Below are 22,442 nucleotides of genomic sequence, written 5' to 3'. Positions count from 1 at the left end.
AGGGGATGTGGATGCCTGTGTGTGAACAAAGAGAGCAGACATTAATTACATCAGTTTGTGTTTTGTTAGCAGCATGGTGATTATAGTTAGTGAGTTGCCACATGAAGTGAAGTGACTGATAGCCAGATGATCATAGGTGACTGCAGGGCCAGCTTGAGGCATGTTTCATCAGAATGGTCAAACAGGGGAGCCACCCCATAGAGGGTACACCCCTCCCAACCGTTCCCGATTTCAGAGGGACAGTCATGTGTTTCGGACACTGCATCCACGGGGCGAAGTGTCCCATGGATGGTTGGAAGGTTGGGCACCTCCACATCCGCAGCTGTGCGGTGGTGCTCGCCCCAGAGAGGAGGGATGTATATTCAGTGCAGGAAGAGGGCTGGAGGCAGCCCAGCTACTGACATAGTGCTGGGCTTGCCCCCAGCCTGATGATAATTTGAGGTGTACCATATGGGCACGCCCCCAAATAACATAATTTAGGCGTGTGGCCTATGGTAATTAGGCCACGCACCCATTTTCAGCCGTGCGTAGGTAACAGGTGCCTAAGTCCCATTTTGCACAGGGCGTGGCTTCCCCTGAGTGAAGTCACTGATATATTGACTACATCCTGCTATAACAGCTACCAAATGGTCTCTGCTGTTGTAGCACTACAAGTACCAGCATGGCTAGACAACTTTGTGTTTCAGACATGACTGGAATATTTAGCTAATCAATAACAGTAACAATAACATTTCACAAGTCACAGTGATGTGTGCTCCTAGCTGCCCATATACAACCTCTGTAAAAATTGATAAAATATATATATAAGTGCTTTTTTCTAAGGAAGAATATGCACTGCTGACACAGATGTATGTGTGAAAGGATGTTCTAATTGTAGTGATGGGCTAAAACTAAGGAAAATATGCTTCTAACCATTAAGAAATGGTTGATATTCTATTTACTGCACCTCTCTCAAAAATGTGAAGGGGCAGGACTGGAAGAGGGAGGACTAATGAGTGGGGAGGGGAGAAGTCAGGATAAATTCTTAAACCGCCCCCCTCTAGAAGAAAAGTCTAGATATGTCCTTGACTACTAATGTTTGTCTTCTACCATCAGTGTTCCATCCACCTAGACAAAAGGTCAATAATAGCAAAGTTTGAAAGCTGGAGGTCATTAAAGTACCAGTAAGTGTATTGACTTCTAAGGGAAAGGTGGCTTGCTGTAGGTGAAGCAGTTCTAGGAATCTTTCTGTGCAGGTGTTACTCTATTACTTTATTATTCTAACATGCAACAGCAGGTACTGTAGTCGTTCTCAAATCACTGAAGGCAAGGGAAAATTAAATAAATTTTGTGCCATTCCTTGCACTCACTGTGGGAGCGCACAAAGTGTCACATACATGCCCTTATAATAATTTAAATAATATTAACCAAGTTTAGCTCCCGGAGATTTGGAGCCAAATCCTAAATATGCCACTAGTGCTTATTAGCTCTACTGAGAAATGTGTTGGTCTGGGAGAGGGTGCACTTAGTCAAAAGAAAGTGGAATCCTGGGGGGCATGACATTGCAGCTATAGAAGTCACTTAACTGGGGCTCCAGTTACTTCCATACCACTCTGGTGTCCCTGCTGCTCTCTATGCCTGCTGACCGACTGTTGGGGACACTAGGAGACTCTGCACCCTCCACAGCCCGCAATTTGGCTGTGTTCTACCTGGGACTTGGGCCTGTTTAATTTCCTGCATTCTTCAGTTAGTTAATGGTTACAGGCCAGTCCAACTACAGTGCTCCTCCTCATTGCAGGTGGCTGGTTGCACACCGGAGTGCTTCTGCTGGGCACCTTGATGACTACTCCTATGTCCTCCTAACTGCAATTTATTATCTCTGATGCCCGCGGCAGCATCCTGATATCAGCTTGGACCCCTCGAGGACCCGGTCTGCCTTATCATTGACTTACAGAGCTAATGCTGTAATTACTCCACCAGCATGTCCTCACTGCTGCCTATCCTTTGATACAGTGCTGTGATCTATATAGTTAACTTAGAGCATCAATTTGCATTATTTGAACTACCTCTTGAGTGCTGTGGTGCTGGTAAGCTGGACCTCTGTCAGTGGACTTTCTACTGTACACCTTCATGCCATGCTGAGAGTACAGAAACCATACTATGTCTATTACCTACAGGGGATGCGGGGCCGGATTCTGACATGACTTGGGATGCAGACGCCAGGATCCCCGGCAGGTGGCATCCGAATCATAAGGACCCCGGGGAAAGGTAAATATCAGTCACGGGGGGAGAGTTAGGTTTAGGCAGCCTGGAAGGATTTAGGGTTAGGCTCCGGGCTGGGGAGATTAGGTTCAGGCACCACCCGGGGGGGCTAGGGTTAGGCACTAAGGGGGGGGTAGGTTTAGGCACTTATCGGGAGGGTTAGGGTTTGGGTGCGGTGTAGGGAGGGTTAGTATAAGGGTGCAGGAAAAGAGGATTAGAGTTAGGGGGTAAATACAACAGGGGAACATTTCTTACCATTCCCCTGTTGGGATTTTAACCATTGGGATACGCTGTCAGTGTACTGACAGCCACTATCCCGTCCATCGGCATTTCATACTGATTCCACTTACTGTACATTACATACCTACTTTCTATTTTTACCATGATGTCCCCCGCCTCTGATGATATACTCAGCTGTAGTGTGTATGGTTTTCTTACTTTACCATTTATGTGACTGTTGCTGATTATAGAAGGGAGGCTCCATATTTCTTGCTCTCCTTGCCATGTTGTTTTGGTTTTGCTTTTATTGCTTTTTACATTGCCTTTATTGAGGCTCTCTGGCTGTCATCTCACAGAAACATCAGAAATATTATGTGACTCCCAAATCTAATATCCTCTGTGCTTGGGAGAGGTCTGTCTCTCTAGGTAAAATGTATCCTGCTATCAAAACAACTTCAAATTCAGAGAATTTGTCCCATTCAGAGGCACCGCTATAGCTATCGTTACTAAAAATTTAGTGTTGTGACACTCGTTATTTGAAAATTAAAATATAACTTTTAATGAATTTCATTAAAAAAAAATTTTAGTAAACGTTTCATTGTTGACCAAAATACATATCTTTAAAATATACCTTATATTTCTAGCACAATCAATCCCAAAATAATCCTATTCCAATCATTGATGGACAGGGAACTGTCATACCATATGGGAATGTATATAGAGTTTTGCAGTTGTCTAATGGGATATGTCATTAAGCATATTCCAGACATTTACTCAAATCTGGTATAAGGGCAAAAATATTACATTCAATTATAACTATATAGTAAAGACAAAATTATTTACTAAGTCTCTTAGTCACAGTGTGGTACTGTAAATACAATATCGTTTCAGAAATCAAAAAGAGACTCCCACATTATAACAATTAAATGTATGAAATGAGCAAGCAGCAGGTAAGTATTCCCAATGTTTGTCATTCCTTTAAAGTAATTATCCCAAATCATTATAATATTTGCAAATTAATTTGTAATATGTCCACTGTATGGAAATGGCACGTACAGTCAGGGGCATATCTATAATGGGTGCAGTGTGTACGGGGCACATGGGCCCCCTTGTCCAGGAGTGCCCCACACTGCACACCCTGGCCTGCACCCATATTATTTTAAACTTACTTGTCCGTGATCCCGCATCAGGTGTCAGCCATTTTTTCGGCATTCTGCGCAATAGACTCTGGGCACACTCTAGTGCCCGGAGTCTAATAATGCTCCGGTGGCTGGCCAGCCGCGTCTGTCAGCTGCCGGCCACCAGGGAGAGAGGAGGGGCCCCCCACACGGGGAGTGCACACGGGCCCCCTCCTCTTTTAAGATGCCCCTGCATACAGTAATCTGTCTATGCAGGTGATTTAATTAAACTGTTTGTCGTCACTATAGGTAACCACTCAATTACATGTGCAAAAAGTCCAAACAGCACAATTATGTCACACAAAATACATAAGAATGTCAGACAGAATTGTTCCCTTGTATAGACATACTGTATATTACTGACATTTGTAATGCAGGTATCAAAACTCAATTAAGGAAATGTAAAATACACAATTTGCAAATTAACTTAAGTGGGTCATCAATCTTGTAATAGGGCACTCGATTATTACATCCAAACAAGGTCTGCACCATATATACAGTAGTTTATGGTATTGTTCCCACATCCAGATAACCCTTGACTGCTACTTAACAATGCACTGCACCAACAGTTTAAATGTAATAATCCGATGTTACATACATTTTGTCATAGTTCAACACCTCTAAAATGAAACACATATAGTAATCCCCATAAACTCAATAGTTTGTTAGGCAGGTGGAGTGCAAACTTATACCTGTAACACACATGCGCTGTACTATTCACATACTTTAAGTGGATTATTTAGATTGAGAAAGATAAATCAGGGCTATAGGGTACACTGTCCTGCTTCTACTGGTCCTGTGTGTACAACAATGCAGTGAACACAGAGAGTGAGAGGGTATACTAGATGTCCCAGCCAAGACTTAAAAAAAGTAAAAGAGTGAAATCTGCTTTTATGAGAGCCTAGTTCTCCCCTATGATGAGAAGAAATTCCAGTCCAAAGGTAAGGCATACGGGATCACTATGAGATATCTTAGAATAAGAAAGAATAAATGTTCTTAAAATACTCAGTGCATGTCATATGAACAGTTATATATATATTATACAATTATAATAGGAGTCTACAGTCCATAAGTGTTCAACCCAAACAAGATCTGATATAAACTGATGGGCAAAGATTTTTCCCACCAGTTTATATTTTGGAATGTATGAACTGTCCATTAAGACACAAGATTATATTTGGACTATATGAACTATTACAACATTATTAAGCAACAACCTGCCTACAGTTTTTGCCTGCCAGATCTTTTTCAGAAGATCCAACTCTCTACATATACACATTTAAACAACAGTCAAAGAGATATCTAATAATCTATGACACTGATTATTCATGCATATCAATATTAACTATATTACATTAATAACAATAGAGCACTCTTATTCCCTCCCCCTAATTCTCCCCTCCCACTTCCCCCATGCGTCCCTTCTGCTGTACATCTCTTAATGTATCTCTTGTCTTTAAGAGGAGTTGGTGAGTTAATATACAAATGTTGTTTATTGTAAAAAAAACATTATATATTCCAATATGTTTCTTAAGAACTATATTTCTTTCTAGAAAACAGTAAGGCCATATTAAAATTTCTATAAAATTGTTTGTTTTTTTCATTTGTAGATATTCAAACATATTCTCACCTGATTTGTTGAACACCCATATAATTGTCTGGGGGGATATGTGGCTGATATTTCCTACTGCAATAGTTAATGGAATCTGCCAAAGGTAGCTGCAAAATAAATAGAAATAAAATCTGAACATCTCATTTATCAATAAAACAAGTCATACAAATCAAAATAAAGTTTTAAACTTATTTAAACATGATTTTTAAGTTCAGCACTAAATGGATTTTAGTAACTGTACAATCTCAACCAAAGTGAAAAATATACAAACTTCTTATAAAGAGTTCACTATTACCTAGTAACAAAAAAATGAAGAGGTTTTTCAAGACTTAAGGCCTATGTACTAATAATAGAGGAACTGCCACAATTATTAGATCCCAGCCTGGGAGGTTGCAGGCTGGGATCACCATCGTGACCATCCGACGGCCACCTGAGTAATAAGCCTCAGCTTAAGTAGGCTGGCCGGCTTGCGAGGCCAAGAAACTGCATACATGGACACAGCCCCTGGCCTTGCCACTCCCGAACAAACGGGGCTGACATGCCCCATTTCCAGGAACGCCGGTCGTCCCCGCACCCCCACGTAATACCTCTGCCTGTCAAGGGCACAGGCATAGCAGGGGCTGCATGCGATCATGCAGGACCTGTTTTGCATATTCGCAGAATGGGTCTTGCGTACACGAAGATTCACGATAATCATGCAATACTGAATCAGTCCCTATGTACGAAGGGAAATTTGCAGGGACAACTTTTGCGGTAACCGCTGTCCCTATGAGTCAAATCCCCAAACATTTTGTAGAGATCCCTCACATTTGTGAAAGACTTCTCCTGGGGAATCTGACACTGCACATGATTGCCTTCCCTTTCTGTACTCCTGGAATTTATTGAAGAAAAAGAAAATTAACTATTGAAACTAATGAAATAACATGATGATATGACTAAAGAAATCCATACTTTACAAATGCCCTAAAAGCAATCCTTTTTTCCAGCTTTCCTTTGACTGATATTGAGTTTTAGGATGTGTGAAATGTTTTATCTTCAAACACAGCTCTCAATATTCAAATTAACATTTTAAAGTGAATAAAATTAGTCCCCCGAAGCAGTTCTGCATTTTATTTTTGTTGTAAGCTAAGATTTGACCAGTATAAATTTTTATGTGCAGATGTCTTTACATTTTATAAATTAGAAAACAAATTACATGCAGGTGGTATTTCTTAAAAGTCTATTTGTAACTGACGTAAAATTTACTTTTTTTTTTATTCAGGGATGTTTTTTGTTTGCAAATCTAGTTGCAAAGGGAATTTGCTCTATGGTTAAGTAGGCTATTTCAAATGAAATATACAGTAATTAGAAATTATATACCGCTGAAATGGACAAGTAAATAAATATAAATTTGTAATTAATAAGCATACTATGCAGCGCACCAATCTATTTTGTGCTGCATCCTCAGTAACAGCCACCTGTACTGAGATCATATGCATGACACAATTAATTACTTGTTTCCCTTACACAAACCTCATAAGACTGCTGTTGGTAACCTTCACTTAAACCACAGCTTCTTAACATACTTAGAGAATGAGTAAACTCATGTGTGTCGATTGGGTTAAAATTAATATATATATATTTTAGGGGTGTGCACCGGCCACTTTTCGTGTTTTGGTTTTGGATCTGGATCTTTCTTCATGTTTTGGATCTGGATTGGTTTTGCCAAAACCACCCTTCCGTGTTTTGGGTTCTGGGTTTTGTGTTTTGGATCTGGATTTTTTCTTAAAAAATAAAAAAAAAATGCTAAAATCACATAAAATGGGCCTTTTTTTGTTCCTACGCTATTAATAACCCCAATAACAATAATTTCCACTCATTTCCACTCTATTCTGAACACCTCACACCTCACAATATTGTTTTTAGGCCAAAAGGTTGCACCGAGGTAGCTGTATGACTATGCTAAGCGACACAAGTGGGCGGCACAAACACGTGGCCCATCTAGGAGTGGCACTGCAGTGGCAGACAGGAAGCCAATCAGCGTTATGGTGCCCATTTGCATGTAGCACGAACCTGGGAGATCCGTGCTACATGCATCTGTGTGATTGGCACAGAGCAATGACAGGTCCATGAGACCCGTCTGTGCTGCTGTGGTAAAAAAAAAAAAAAAAAACCTGTGTAAAAAAAGAAAAAAATGGCGTGCACCCCCCCAAAAAAGAGCAACCAGCCCCCGGGCATTAGTAACCCAGTGCTGGGTGTGCTTAAATACAGGGGACAAACGACGTAGGGGTCCCCTGTACTTAAGCACAACCAGCACCGGGCTAGTCAGAACCAGCGCTGGTTGCCAAAATAAGGGGGACAAACGACGTAGGGGTCCCCATATTCTGCGCAACCAGCTCTGGGCTCTGATCCGGTCCTGGTTCTGGAAATATAGGGGAAAAAAATTAGTAGGGTTCCCCTGTATGTTCCAGAACCAGCACTGGACTTTTTCTAGCGGGGGGCTGATGCCACAGCCAGGGGAGCCCTTTCACCGGGCCCCCCAGCCATAGCATCAGCCCTGACCGCTAGTCAGCCCAGGCCGGGGATCCCTGGAGAGCTGGGGACCCCCCCAATAAAGGGGTCACCCTCTCCAGGGCACCCCAGGCCCATGCTGATAGCCCGGGGCGGGTTGATTGTGTGGTGTGGTGTAAATAAAGAATATCAAACATTGTCTTTACAAGTAGAACTGCAAGTCCCAGCTAGCCTGCCCAGCATGCTGGTACTTGGAGAACCACAAGTACCAGCATGCAGGGCATTAAGGGCCCACTACTAATTTTTTTCCCCTATATTTCCAGAACCAGGACCGGATCAGAGCCCAGAGCTGGTTGTGCAGAATACGGGGGACCCCTACGTCGTTTGTCCCCTGTATTTAAGCACACCCAGCACTGGGTCACTAATGCCCGGGGCTGGTTGTTCTTTTTGGGGGGGGGCACGCCATTTTTTTCTTTTTTTACACAGGTTTTTTTTTTTTTACCACAGCAGCACAGACAGGTCTCACGGACCCGTCAGTGCTCTGTGTCAATGACACAGATGCAAGTAGCACGGATCTCCTGGTCCGTGCGTGCATCTGTGTCATTGAAATACACAGCAGCACAGATGGGTCTCACTGACCCATCTGTGCTCTGTGTCACTGTCAATCACACAGATGCATGTAGCACGGATCTCACGAGTCCGTGCTACATGCAAATGAGAACCATAATGCTGATTGGCTGAGAGAAGTGACAGACGGCTCTGTCCGCCAATCAGCACTTAGCCCATTAAAGGCAAAGGCATTTTTTTTAAAATGGCCGCTCGATGCAAAACCTCGAGATCTGACAGCAGATCTCAAGGTTTTGCCTCGGGAGAGGGATCCGGGGCAGACAGGGAGATCCGAGCTTGGGCTGGGATTGCCCCGGATCCCCGAAGTTTGGGTGGGTTCGGTTCTCAGGGAACCGAACCCGCTCATCCCTAATATATATATATATATATATATATATTTTGTGACACAGTTAGGTTAGGGGGTCCCTCTCCTGGGTAGAGGACTCCTTCCTTACACACACACAGCAGCAGGTAAAGCAGCACACCAGTCTGGATGCAAGTACAAGCTGGTCGGCGCCAGTCTTTATTGTACAATGTCAGAAATATAAAGAAAACATAAGTATAAATCCTAGCCCTGTCGGGGCACTAACTTCACAGGTAGTTCCCTCACTACCAGAACCTGGCAGGGCCTAATGCCCTCGCCAGCATCAAAAGCACAGCACAACACTCACAGTTAGGTTTCCAAGTGTCTCTGAGCAAACTCCCTGCCTGCTCTCCCAGGTGAGACAATCAGCTATCAACACACTAGGCTTATATTGGCCACTCTCAGGTGGAAACCCTAACAAGCCTGTTACCAGGCTAAGAGAACCAAAACCTGGAGAGGCCATGGGTGGAGCCCTCCCTCTCCGCTCACCCACAACCCCCAGGTCCCAAACCGGCTTTTCAAAAAGCCAAAACTCAAGCCTGCTATACTGCAGACTTTCTCCTGGGGGTCTAAAACACATAAGACAGGAATCTGGGACAAATGTACCTGCCACAGACCACTTTACCAATGATCCTATCACATATCCCCCCCCTTTGTTACGACCTGTGGGGCGGAACAACTGAAGCCCCCAAACAATGAACGCGTGACAATGCATCAGCATTGGCCAGCTGGCTTCATGGCCTGTGTTCCACTGAAAATTTAAAAGTTTGTAATGTCAAGAACCATCTCGTCCAGCCCATCGGTTTGGGGGTGATAAACCAAAGTTCTTAACTGTTCAATTTTGAACAGGCGGCATAACTCTTTCATGACTTTTGACATAAACGGTGTACCCTGGTCAGTTAGTATCTCCTTGGGTATACCCAGCCTGCTAAAGACATGAACTAGCTCTCTGGCAATGGTCTTGGTTGACGTATTGCGCAACGGAATCGCTTCCGGGTACCTGGTAGCGTAATCCATTATGACCAGAATATACTAGTGTCCCCTGGCAGACTTCATTAAGGGTCCCACCAAATCCATCGCTATTCTTTCAAACGGCACCTCTATGATAGGCAATGGAACTAGTGGACCCTTAAAATGTGGCCTGGGAGCATGATACTGACACTCAGGGCAGGATGCGCAAAAGTCAGACACCTCTTTATGAAGCCCGGGCCAGAAAAACCTCTGCATTATTCGCTCAGTGGTTTTCTCTACCCCTAGATGGCCTGCTGTTATATGACCATGGGCCAGATCCAACACTGTTCTTCTGTAGGCTTTGGGAACTATTAGTTGTTCCACAATATCTTCCCCCTTCTTAGTCACCTGATATAACAAATCCTGACACATTGCCATGTGGGGATAGGACAAAGGACTATCAGGGTCTACGGGTTTACCATCAACTACTTTTACATTCTCCCTGGCTTTTACCAAAGTAGGGTCATTCAACTGCTCCATGGCAAAGACCTCTCTTCTGACCTCTAAATCAGGCAGATGATCACCTGGCCCAACAACACTTCCCACCTCAATGGGAGGCACATCAGTTGGCGGGCCACCGTCACGTTCCGCATTCTCTAGTTCGCCAACCATAGTAGAAAAAGGGAATAACTGACTCAGAAGAAACTCCCTCCTCCACTACATCGACAACCTTCTCAAATGGATCAGGGTTGTTCACCTCTGGAACAAAACGGCTTTCCCACAACTTCTAGAAGTGAGCAAAGTCTCTCCCCAATATTGCATCGTACACCAGACCATGCACCAAACCCACAGAAACTATAGCAGAGCTACATGGTGTCTCGATGCTCACCTTGGCCATAACATAATATCGAGTATCCCCATGTATGCAGGTCACACCAACTGTTTTCCCTGTATGCCTCAAGGGGTTCACCAGCTCAGCTTTTATAAGTGTCACCAAGCTACCAGAGTCTAACAGTGCCTCTACTCGGTTGCCATCTACAGTGAGTACACACATGTGCTTATCAGTCTCAGCCTGCCGGTCAGCCGTACAGGCTGTCTGTGCAAAGAAAGACCCCCTGCGGTAGACATGAGCAGTATCACATTGCATAGGTTCAGTTGTAAGCGAACAATTAGCGGCAATATGGCCGAAGCCACCACATCGGAAACACTGAGTCATATTAATGTCTAGTCGTTTACGGGGCAAGAACCTTCCTGGCCTGGCAGGCCTGTCTCCTGGTTCTACACCAGCAGTCTTAGGTACATTCCACCGCCCAGCACCCTTCTCCCCTGGAACAGTCTTACCAGTGTCTGTGGGAGTTCGCCGGTGCGCCATCGGGGCTCGGTGGGGCATACTCATCAGCTCCTCAGCTGCCACGTACCTCTCCACCAGCTCGACCAACTGGTCCATGGACTTAGGGTCTGCATGGCTCACCCACTTGCGCAGAGTCACAGGTAATGATCGCAGGTACCGGTCCATCACGACCCTTTCCACAATCTGTGGTCCCGTCAGAGTCTCGGGCTGTAGCCATTTTGAGGACAGATGGATGAGGTCATGCATATGTGAACGTGGAGGCTTGTCCCTATGGAACTCCCAGTGGTGGACCCATTGGGCACGAACAAAGGTGGTGACTCCCAAGCGAGTTGCGATCTCCTGTTTTAGTTTTTTATAGTCCTTGGCATCAGCCAGGCATAAGTCGAAATAGGCCTTTTGTGGCTCCCCAGACAAAAAAGGTGCCACCAGACTTGCCCACTGCTCCTTGGGCCAACTCTCCCTTTCGGCCGTTCTTTCAAACGCGGTGAGATAGGCCTCCACATCATCGCCCGAAGTCATCTTTTGGAGGAAGTGACTGGCTCGTATGGAGTGAGTGGGGGTGGGAGGACCAGTAGCAACATCTCTGGGCTGGGCGAGCAGGTGTTGTACCACCTCTTTTATGGCCTGGCAGGTTTCCTCGATGGTGACCTGTTGTTGCCTCTGGGCTGTCTCCAAGGCCAACAGTTGCACCCTGGTGGATTCCTGCTGAGCTCTGGTAGATTCCTGCTGAAGTTTATTTGTCTCCTGCTGAGCTGCTGTAGCTTGGAGCAAGGCCTTAATAATGTCCTCCATTTTGTCCTGGGGTGTAGGTTGGAAGCTGAACCTTGCCTCTCTGAGCATTGGCTGATGCCTCCTCTATGGGACTCCAAGGACACAGCGTTATTTCCATACTTACAAATTGGGTGTCTGTCCCTTTAATTTTTAAATGGAAAGTTTTCCTCTTGCTGCAACTTCAGTGTGTGTGGATGCCCGCATTCTCCACCATATTGTGACACAGTTAGGTTAGGGGGTCCCTCTCCTTGGTAGAGGACTCCTTCCTTACACACACACACACAGCAGCAGGGAAGCAGCACACCAGTCTGGATGCAAGTACAAGCAGGTCGGCGCCAGTCTTTTTTGTACAATGTCAGAAATATAAAGAAAACATAAATATAAATCCTAGCCCTGTCGGGGCACTAACTTCACAGGTAGTTCCCTCACTACCAGAACCTGGCAGGGCCTAATGCCCTCGCCAGCAACAAAAGCACAGCACAACACTCACAGTTAGGTTTCCAAGTGTCTCTGAGCAAACTCCCTGCCTGCTCTCCCAGGTGAGACAATCAGCTATCAACACACTAGGCTTATATTGGCCACTCTCAGGTGGAAACCCTAACAAGCCTGTTACCAGGCTAAGAGAACCAAAACCTGGAGTGGCCGTGGGTGGAGCCCTCCCTCTCTTCTCACCCACAACCCCCAGGTCCCAAACCGGCTTTTCAAAAAGCCTAAACTCAAGCCTGCTATACTGCAGACTTTCTCCTGGGGGTTTAAAACACATAAGACAGGAATCTGGGACAAATGTACCTGCCACAGACCACTTTACCAATGATCCTATCATAATATATATATATATATATATATATATATATAGTGTCCTATAGTCCGGCACTCACACATTTTAAGATAGTGTTCAGTCAGGGCGCACTTCAAGACCTAAGTCCATTACATAGAGATAGTATCCTCGAAATTCTTGGATGAAGGCACTCACTTTAAAAGAGACGTTTTTTATTTTTTAAGGTGTCTTGAAAAGGTCTAATTGTAGACCGAAACGTCGACACATATAGAATAGTGTCTGACATGAAGTATTATGTGAATAATTTTTGAACAAAATATCTCAATAAAAAACGTCTATTTTAAAGTGAGTGCCTTCATCCAAGAATTTCGAGGATACTATCTCTCTCTCTCTCTCTCTCTCTCTCTCTCTCTCTCTCTCTCTCTCTCTCTCTCTCTCTCTATATATATATATATATATATATAGTGACAGTGGGGCAGCGGCACTAAGCAGACTTCACAAAAAAGCAGCTTCAGACATGATCCCTTATATCATCAATGTTTCGAGTTTATTGCACCCGTCATCAGGATATAGTAACTGATGACAGTTTTAAATAAACCTGAAATGTTGATGATATAATGGATCGTATCTGAAGTTTTTATTGGGAAGTTAGCTGAGTACCGCTGCCCTGCTGCTACTATTGATTTACCTTTGACTGGCACCCCGGCTTGTGTTAAGTGGATGGGAGTGGCAGCTTTATGGATGTAATACTGTATAATGGATATTTTATATATATATATATATATATATATATATGCAGTATATATATATATATATATATATAATATCCGCACCAAAAGTTATCTAGCAAAGGTATATGAAGATTTTTGTATTTCTACTTCAGTAAAAAATACTTATTTGGATATAAATCAAATGGTGGTGTGCTGGTCTCCTCAAGTTTTGCTCGATAACTTTTGGTGCGGATATTGGATAAATTGACCTGGCACCCACAAATTTCATATGCAGGTGTGTGCGATCTGATACACAGTGGTGGCTACAGGGGTGAGGCTGTAGCATAATCCAAAATTCAAATAGGGGAGCCACACCAACTGCCCGTGAGTCCCAGCCATCTATGTTTGGCAGCATTTGAAATGGCAGTTGGTATGGGTCCCCTATTTGAATTTTGGACCTCTCGAGCCGCCACTATATTTTATATATATATATATATATATATATATATAGGATCCCATCTGTCCTTAGGTGTTTTTAATCAGCACTGGCTCTTGCATTGCTGTCTACATTTAGAATGGACACTATATGTGAGTCCTGGATAAAATGACACAATGTGTTAGTATTAGGGATGTGCTTCTGGGGTGTTGGTAAGAATTGTGCTGCTGGTGTTTTGTTGTTGAATGGGCTGTGTCTGGGTGCTGCTGGAGTATTGTTGAATGAGGGAGTGATTCCTGGATGCTTCTGGGTATTGTTAGTGAATGAGTGCAGGTGTCTGGGTGCTGCTAGGGTTATTGTAGGGAATAAAGTTGGGTTGGTGTGGATGATGCATATTAGTGATGATGTTAGTGGTGAATGGACTGTTGATGTCTGGGTGCTGCTGGAATGTGGATAATGAATGAGGAGGTTATCTGAGTGCTGCTGGGATTTTATTTGTGAACAAAGGGGCTGTGTGGTTGCTTATAGAGTGACAATGGTATGTAAGTGTGTATGCGGGAGGGGGCACCAACCAGTATTTCACCTGGCATGAATTTGGGCCCCTGCTACGGATTCATTAATTGAATTCACCTAAAAATGTAGTACCACTTAAATTTACATCTTAGAAATCTATTTAAAAATCAGTGACAGACAAATCAAATTACATCAAAGGAACAGACCTGAATACATTATTGAATGCAAGTAGACACCACTACCAGGTGTTATGGTGGAGATAACCTATATAATTTCAAATTATGTGGTTGGCCATATTACTATAAATATTGCTGAAACTTCACAGAATTTCGACAAAGTGGTTAAAATAATTTAATTATTTTGTTCTCTGTATGAGTACGCTTGTTTACCCACTTGGGTGCTCTATCATCCTTCTTACAATGAGGTTATCCAAAACTGTACCCAATGTTCACAATGTTGCCTAACTGATGATTTCTACACAAATAATATTGTGTTTGCACTTTGGGCCTGATTCACTACGAATCGCAATTGTGATTACAATAGCGATTACGCACACAGTCTCACTGCTAATGTATTCTAATCCATTGTGATAATTATGCCATTGCAGCATAATATAAAAATGCCCACTTTACCTTACACACATCTGTAATCCTTAGCAAGACTGCGAAACCATCGGTAACATCTGTACTATCGCAGCCTCACGCAACACTTGCACAAGCTTTGACCTTACTCAGGAATTGCTAACTTCATTGCATACTATGAGTACTGTGTATGGCATCGTAGTGGGTAATTTATGCATGCCCCTGCAACGGCTTTCAATTGCACTGTTGAGACTGCATTTCGCCGCCCCCCCCCCCCCCCCCCCCACCGTCACCTCTCACAATTGGTGCTTCCTGTCAATCACTCTGCAATGGGTCTGCAGAGTCACTGCGATCGCAATCCCAATCGCAGTGGCCATTTCATGCACGTAAACTGTGGTGCATACACAGAACACAACAATTGTCCAATTGCGTGCGTAATAACAGTTGCGATCGGTAGTGAATCTGGCCCTATGTGCATTTGTGTGTTGGTCGTAAATGAGGGTTGGTGTCTGAATGCTTTTGGGTGTTGGTAGTGAATGAGTGGGGGTGTCTGGATGCTGCTAGAGTGTTTGTAGGGAATACAGTTGGGTTGGTGTGGGTGATGCATGTTAGTGGTAAATGAAGGTGGATGTCTGGGTGCTGCTGGAATGTGGATAATGAATGAGGAGGTTATCTGAATGCTGCTGGGATGTTAGTTGTGATTAAGGGGGGCTGTCAATATGCTTATAGAGTATTAATGGTATGTAAGTGTGTGGGTGAGGGGGCACCAACCAATATTTCACCTGGCATGAACTTGGGTCCCTGCCACTGACTCATAAATTGAGTTCACCTAAAAATGTAGTACCACTTAAATTTACATCTTAGAAATCTATTTAAAAATCAGTGACAGACAAATCAGATTACATCCAAGGAACAGACCTGAATACATTATTGAATGCAAGTAGACACCACTAGCAGGTGTTATGGTGGAGATAACCTATATCATTTCAAATTATGTGGTTGGCCATATTACTATAAATATTGCTGAAACTTCATAGAATTTTGACAAAGTGGTTAACATAATTTAATTATTTCTTTCTCTGTATGAGTACGCTTGTTTACCCACTTCATCCTTCTTACAATGACGTACCCAACACTTTACCCAATGTTCACAATGCTGTCTAATTGATTACTTCTACAACGATAATACTATGTTTGCACTATGTGCATTTTTTCACCTTTTCAGGCATCCCAAGATTGTATTTGCCATTGCAGTCATTGACTGGCACTATGGATTTTTGTTAACTGCATTTTCCAGTAATTTTCCTGAAACATTGTCTCCAAATGTATTGCATATAGAGTATAACTAGCAAAGTTATTGCTATTTCACCCACATTTATCCATATTAAATTTTATCTTCCATTTTTACATGCCACTGTGCCACATTGTCTCTCTTTGTGTAGCAAGATACTGTACTTTCCAGCTTATAACCCTAGATACATTAGTTTCATCTGCAAACACCTACATTTCTATGCCATCTATAATATGATTTATAGAAAAAGCATATATTCACCCGCTGGGCAGGTTCTAAACAGGAATTTTAATGTTTGCAAATTAGATGCATTTTGATTCTCAATTCACCAGAATTTCTGAAAGTTTAGAACCATTTAAACATTATACTATCTGTGCGAATAACCTTTTATCCCTTTTAAGCCTGTAACATAACAATTTAAACTGGGACAAAAATTGTGAGAGGAAATGTGAGCACCAGTACGGGAATAATACCTTACTGAACCAAATTATACAAAACAACATAAACATATGAGTTGTTTTCTGAATAGTATAGCATGATTGTTATAATACATTGCAATTTATGAGGGACATTAATGTACTCTCTATATCTGTTGTACTCTTTTTAGTGTAATGAGGGACAAATTATAATGTAGGAACTCTAGATGAACCTTTCAAATGTCTGCTAAAATTCCATATTTTAAGACTGACAGACATTAATCAACATGGTAAACTACCAGAGATTTCAGTCACTTAATTCTTTCTATCAATTAATATTAATTGTAATTGACTTGCTTAAGAGATGAACTTAGCTGTAGTAGCTTTTGCCTGAAATTCTTGACCTTTACGCATCTCTAAAACTGTCACCTATGAGGGTTCCGACTGTACTAAGAGTTGGAAGTTTTCCAGTTGTCACTTTTCATAAGTAACATAAGTGTCAATTAATGATGGCTATGATAAATATGCAAGCACTGTCATGCTAATTCTACTGAATAATGTCCTGTAAATCATAGTTCATCTGCCAAAATATGTGACAGAATAATCTTTCCAACATCACATACTTGAACTACAAACTTGTGGAGCCCTTGAATTTGGCACTCAAATATATGTATATATCAGTGATATGCGGTCAGGTGAGGCAGGTGAGGCAGAGCCTTTTCTGTCATACTTAGGTATACTCCAGAGTTTTGACTTTAAAAATTATAAGAAAAATGTAAAGAAAATATTATAAATATCTTCTTTGTATTATTCTAATAATTTTTATAGTCAAAACTCTGAAGTATAAAGTGTATGGCAGGTGAGGCACTGCCTCCCCTGTCTACCTTTTTCACACATCCCTGATCAGCACACAACAAATTTCCAGCACTATATACTGCTGCACCTTTGTATAATGCCCACATGAACCCTCAGGTTCATATATGTATCTGGAAATCTGGCTCTGATGCTAGTAAGTCCTCCCCAGCCATTTACCTCATCGGATGTCACTGGTATATGTACAGTAATAGGTATATAATATGGTTCAGTACAATACAGTACAAACATACACAATGAATGGATCTTTTCAAATGTCAAAGCTGAAGTAGATAGTTTTAGAACTATTCTGTGAGACCATTTTCAAACTATGTAAAAAAGACTGGTACATTTCTTATTTAGGGCTAATTAAGAGCTTGTGTGTTTCAAAATTGGTTATTCTGATAAAGAAACAGTTTAATGATTTTGTTGCAAATATTTATTTTTAAAAATATTATCACAACTAATGTACGTGCCAGTAACTTGTATATGTCAATGACATATACAAATCTGCTTTATACACACTGAGATTCAGTGTGCATAAAGTCACATTACTATTTTTATTTACTCACTTTATTCCCTTTACTGATGAGGGTTTCCTTACCCCTGTGCTGATGCCATTTTTTTAATACAGTGCTCACACACATTTATCTTTTTTCAGCAGAATTTGTATTTTCAAAATATTCCACTAGTCTTGTGCCCATTCTAACATGTCAGATAAAATGTAAGCAAAATGGCCAATAAAATATATTTTTGTATTTTTTTTTTTTTTCAAATTGCAGAAAGTAGAATTTTAGGTGTAAGTTTTAATAAAAAAAATCTGCACTTGAAAATGTTAAAGGATTTTATTTTTTGCTAAGTACAAACATATATTTACTATGTCTAGGAATAATATACTGTAGTAACCCAAAAAGTCCTACCATTTTTTAAACTAGAGATGCTACTGCATTAAATGAAGGGACCATTTTGCTTACTTGGCAAAAGATCCCTCTCATCTGTGGAAAATATAATTTTTTGCATACTATTTTGTCATTGACTGGTGATCACCAGGCAATGACTAAAAAGAGAGCATATCATTTAATAGAGGGAATCCATTTTATTTTTAAAAAAGAGTACCCCAAGTGTGTTTGTGCCAGTATGGGGGTAAGAGGACACAATGTGCCATTCACCATCTATGGAAAAACATATTTTTTCCATAGTACAGGGTGATATTGTCTTTTGTTCACAGGTGATATCCAGAAAATAACTGATACCCTCTTTCAAATATCGGACCGCTACATGAGCAGGTGCTGTGATGGAATTATAGGGCACATGTAGAGCCCTCTGTCCATCTATTGAAAATATCTTTTTTTTCATAATCCAGGTTCATATTACAGAGTGTCACATGTGCTCACCAGACTATGATGAATAATTGGGCATATTATTTGAAAGAAAAACCAGTGACACTACCCACACATGTGTTTTTGCTCATTTGACAGAGATAAGATATATTTGGTGCCCTATCCTACAGTATCTATGGAAAAATGGATGTTTTCTACAGTATGTAGACAAAGGTGATTGGACACTGACAGCAAATAGATCAATAGCAGGCGGTATGTTTTGCCATTCCGCCTTAAGTATAGTGACCAACTTTGACACTGAATAAGGTCAAGTTAGCCTAGAATGCACCCGTCACTCCAATTCATCCCAGAGGTTCTCAATGGGGTTAAGATCTGGACTCTGAGCTAGCCAGTCCATCTGGGTTACCAAATTTTCTGTATACCAGTCCAGCGTCGCCCTGGAAACATGACAGGTGCCTTTGTCATCCTAATAAAAATATTCATTGTCTCCATAGAACTGCAAGTGCATGGACCTCCCTATGAAGTGTTCTTGTCAAAACCTCCACATTAGTGGCCATTTGGAACTTGTGTGCAATGGTATACATGGTATGTATTTTGCTTGCATTGGGGTGTCCAACCTCTTTTGTCAATATAGTGTACAATGCTTGTGATACCAGACAAGCACTAAGGTTCCCCATCATTTGAAAGAGGCAAACTCCTCTTCCTAATGTGGGTGCCCTTAGCAAGACCATGGCAAGGTATAGGTAGAATAGGCAGCTGCCTTAAGTACAACAAGGTTTCAGGGAGATCAGATACAGCACTTAATGCAATAGATTTTTCCTCCTTCAAATTTATAGCAGGAAACCTCAATGTGAAATCTGCATATGACCACCATAAATGGCATAAATGGCTTCCATTGCTTACTTTTCCATATAAACTCCACAATATTGCTGTACAGTGACCTATTGTGTTTAGGTGTACAGGTCTATACAGACAGCCCTGTGATTACATATTTGTTTTAAATGGCAAAAACATTTTTTCTTGTGAATGTCAGCATAGAGGATAAAGGGTAGTGTTAGCATGAACGCATTAGCTGTACATCATTTATTATTATTTTTTATTTGTTATTAATCAGGGCAGAAGAAGTTCTTTAAAAAACATTTAAAAAAAGTTAAAACATACATACAGTTCAAGTAAAAAGCTAATACAGGACAATAAAAAAAATAAATCTACAACAAAAATATACATAATTAAAAATGTAATGGCATAAAATATAATAGTTCATTTATAATTAATGTTTTTATATCTAGTAAAGAAAAATTCAGCCTACTCAGACATTATAAGTAATCATCTAAGACACATTTAGTAATGGATTTAAAAGCTACTTTACTGTACCTATTGTTCATCTGCTCAAGGTCTTGGATATTTGCATCTATATTGTATAAGAAGTGCTGCTGAGTAATTGTTATGCCATCATCCACAGTATCATTTCTTTGCATTGTTATGACAGGATATCCCATTTGAAGTGTCCACTGATCCATCACTTCTTGGATGTTAACAGATTTACCTTCATTTTTCAATACCTTTAAAATAAGTCACATTAGTTTGTCCCTGAAATCAACCACAGTTTGCTTTTACATTGCCTTTTGTTCTTATGAATATGAAGCAATCTGTCACCCATTGTCAGATTATAGCATGCACTACTGTATATAGTGCTGGTAATCCTCCATTTTTCTTTGAACAAAACAAATGAGCATGCAATGATTGTGTATGCATGACTGAGCTATGCAGCTAGTCTATGCTGTAATGAAAGTGAACTAATGGTTCAGGATTGTGGCCAGTGATTTTCTGTGAAATTTTGTACTCAACTCTTTACATGAATCTTTCACACTATGCCATATTGAAGGATGTTTATGAGAAATCTAATTCAGAACATAGCTACAAAATATATTTTACCTTCGAAAGTGTGTTCCACAGGTCTTTCCTTGCTGCGTTACCATACTTATGGGTTGTTAAGTAATCCTAGGAATAAAAATGTATGTTAACAATAATGGAGTTGGAAGTATATAACTAGCAGTATGATAAAGAGTGCTGGCCAAGACAATATTCTTCTAGCAACCCAAAAAGGTCAGCACTACAAGATTGGCTTGTTTGATATTGATCATTTTATTATTCGCTCTCATTTTATTTTAGCTGGTTTAGTAGTATTTCAGTACAATCGTCCAAACGATTTGGCTATATCAAACATATAGGTCAACCGATTATGAAAAGGCATGTTGTTCTATTTACAAATGTGAATGCAAGACTGACATTGTATATAGCCTTGTAATGTTACTCAATTCATGTTATTTCTTATCACAGTGATCACCCATTTTAGGATTTAAAGGAAGATTATTGTGCAGAGAAAAACAAATATCACAGACGTACAGTATTTCAATATCTCCAGTACTGATGTTTTGCAAAGCATTTGTAAATGTTATTTGAAGCCTTCAAACAAATGTTCAATTATATTTTAGTTGCATTGATCATTTAGTTATTGGCCTTCAGATTTGAGGATTGCTATAAAAAATTTATATCGTCTATAAGAATCAAAATATGTTAGTGAAATAAAAGAATATGAATAAGAATATAATTAATATTTAGAAGCATATAAACCTCTCGCAAATATTGCAATATATGAACCAAATAATTGTTTTCCCCACTTTTACAGTGCTCAGGAGCTGCCACGTTACCAGAGATATTGTCCCTGGTACTATGATAAATAAGGGACTCATAAAGCAGGTCCCTGTAGAAAAACTCTTTTTAATCACAGACAATAGCTGGACCCTGTTCTTCTTTTCATACAATTCCTGTAAAGTGGGACATAATTCATCGATTGTACACATTTTCATTTTCTTTATTTAAAGATCACTCTGTTCAGATTTATTCCACTTGTCATCTGTTGGTCTCTGCAATTTACCAACAATCTGGGACTGTCTCATAATCCCTGGATCATTTTCAGCTTGTCTACCTTCCTTGTCTTCTATTTCCCAATTGCTATTATGGGAAATATTTACATCCACTTGCCCAGAGAGCCACAGGTCAGTGGCTTATTTAAATTATAGAGTAGACACAAGGACTAATTACAGCAGGTGAAAGTACTAGAATACTTTCCTGCCAAAGGTCAATGTATTATTATTAACCTTCCACATATGAATTACACAGGATCTGTGGCAGACTCACAGGGACTAGCACCCTCATTCAGAGGCACTCGCAAGAAGCGAGCGCTCATTCTGAATGAGGGCGGCCGCTTCTATTTTTAAGTGCAGCCTCCTGGTCGCTAGCTAAACTGTGGGTTACCACCCACAGCTTAGCGACTGACCAGGTTGATGGTCGCGATGGTCAAGACCATTGCGACCATTGGGGCTTACGACGAGACCCTAAGGTTGGGTCTCGGCAGCCGCAAGCCCCAGGGAGCTTCCTGCTCTGATCGAACAGGAAGCTCCCAACTGACATCACTGCTGATGTCAGTGCGGCCGCCCACAAAACGGTAGGCTTTCCTTGAGCCGGCCCTTTTGTAGTGAGCTCCGGAGCGAGAGAGTTTCTCTCTCGCTCCGGGGCTTGCGCACGCACAGTGCGGCCGCTGCGCGCGCACAGGGCCTAACCATCGACCTGGTTGCCAGCACTCAGCGCTTGCAACCGGGTCTGAATGAGATTAACTGCATCAGTGTTAACTGCATCAGTGAGATTAACTGCATCAGTGTTAGAAATAGCTGCACTGTGC

At 41.4% G+C, this 22,442-nt stretch overlaps 1 protein-coding gene across 1 annotated transcript in view; it reads right to left on the bottom strand.

Moving 5' to 3' along the window:
- Nucleotides 1–22,442, bottom strand: part of TRHDE (thyrotropin releasing hormone degrading enzyme) — a 778,828-nt gene that overhangs the window by 134,682 nt on the left and 621,704 nt on the right. Inside the window, 3 exon segments of the mRNA XM_088452538.1 lie at nt 5,269–5,357; nt 20,075–20,262; nt 20,636–20,701. Coding sequence (XP_088308664.1) covers nt 5,269–5,357; nt 20,075–20,262; nt 20,636–20,701 — 343 coding nt within the window.

This window comes from Taudactylus pleione, unplaced genomic scaffold (assembly GCF_031769625.1).
Source record: "Taudactylus pleione unplaced genomic scaffold, aTauple2 ptg000038l, whole genome shotgun sequence".
Taxonomy (NCBI): domain Eukaryota; kingdom Metazoa; phylum Chordata; class Amphibia; order Anura; family Myobatrachidae; genus Taudactylus; species Taudactylus pleione.
This window is presented reverse-complemented; position numbering and strand designations above follow the sequence as displayed.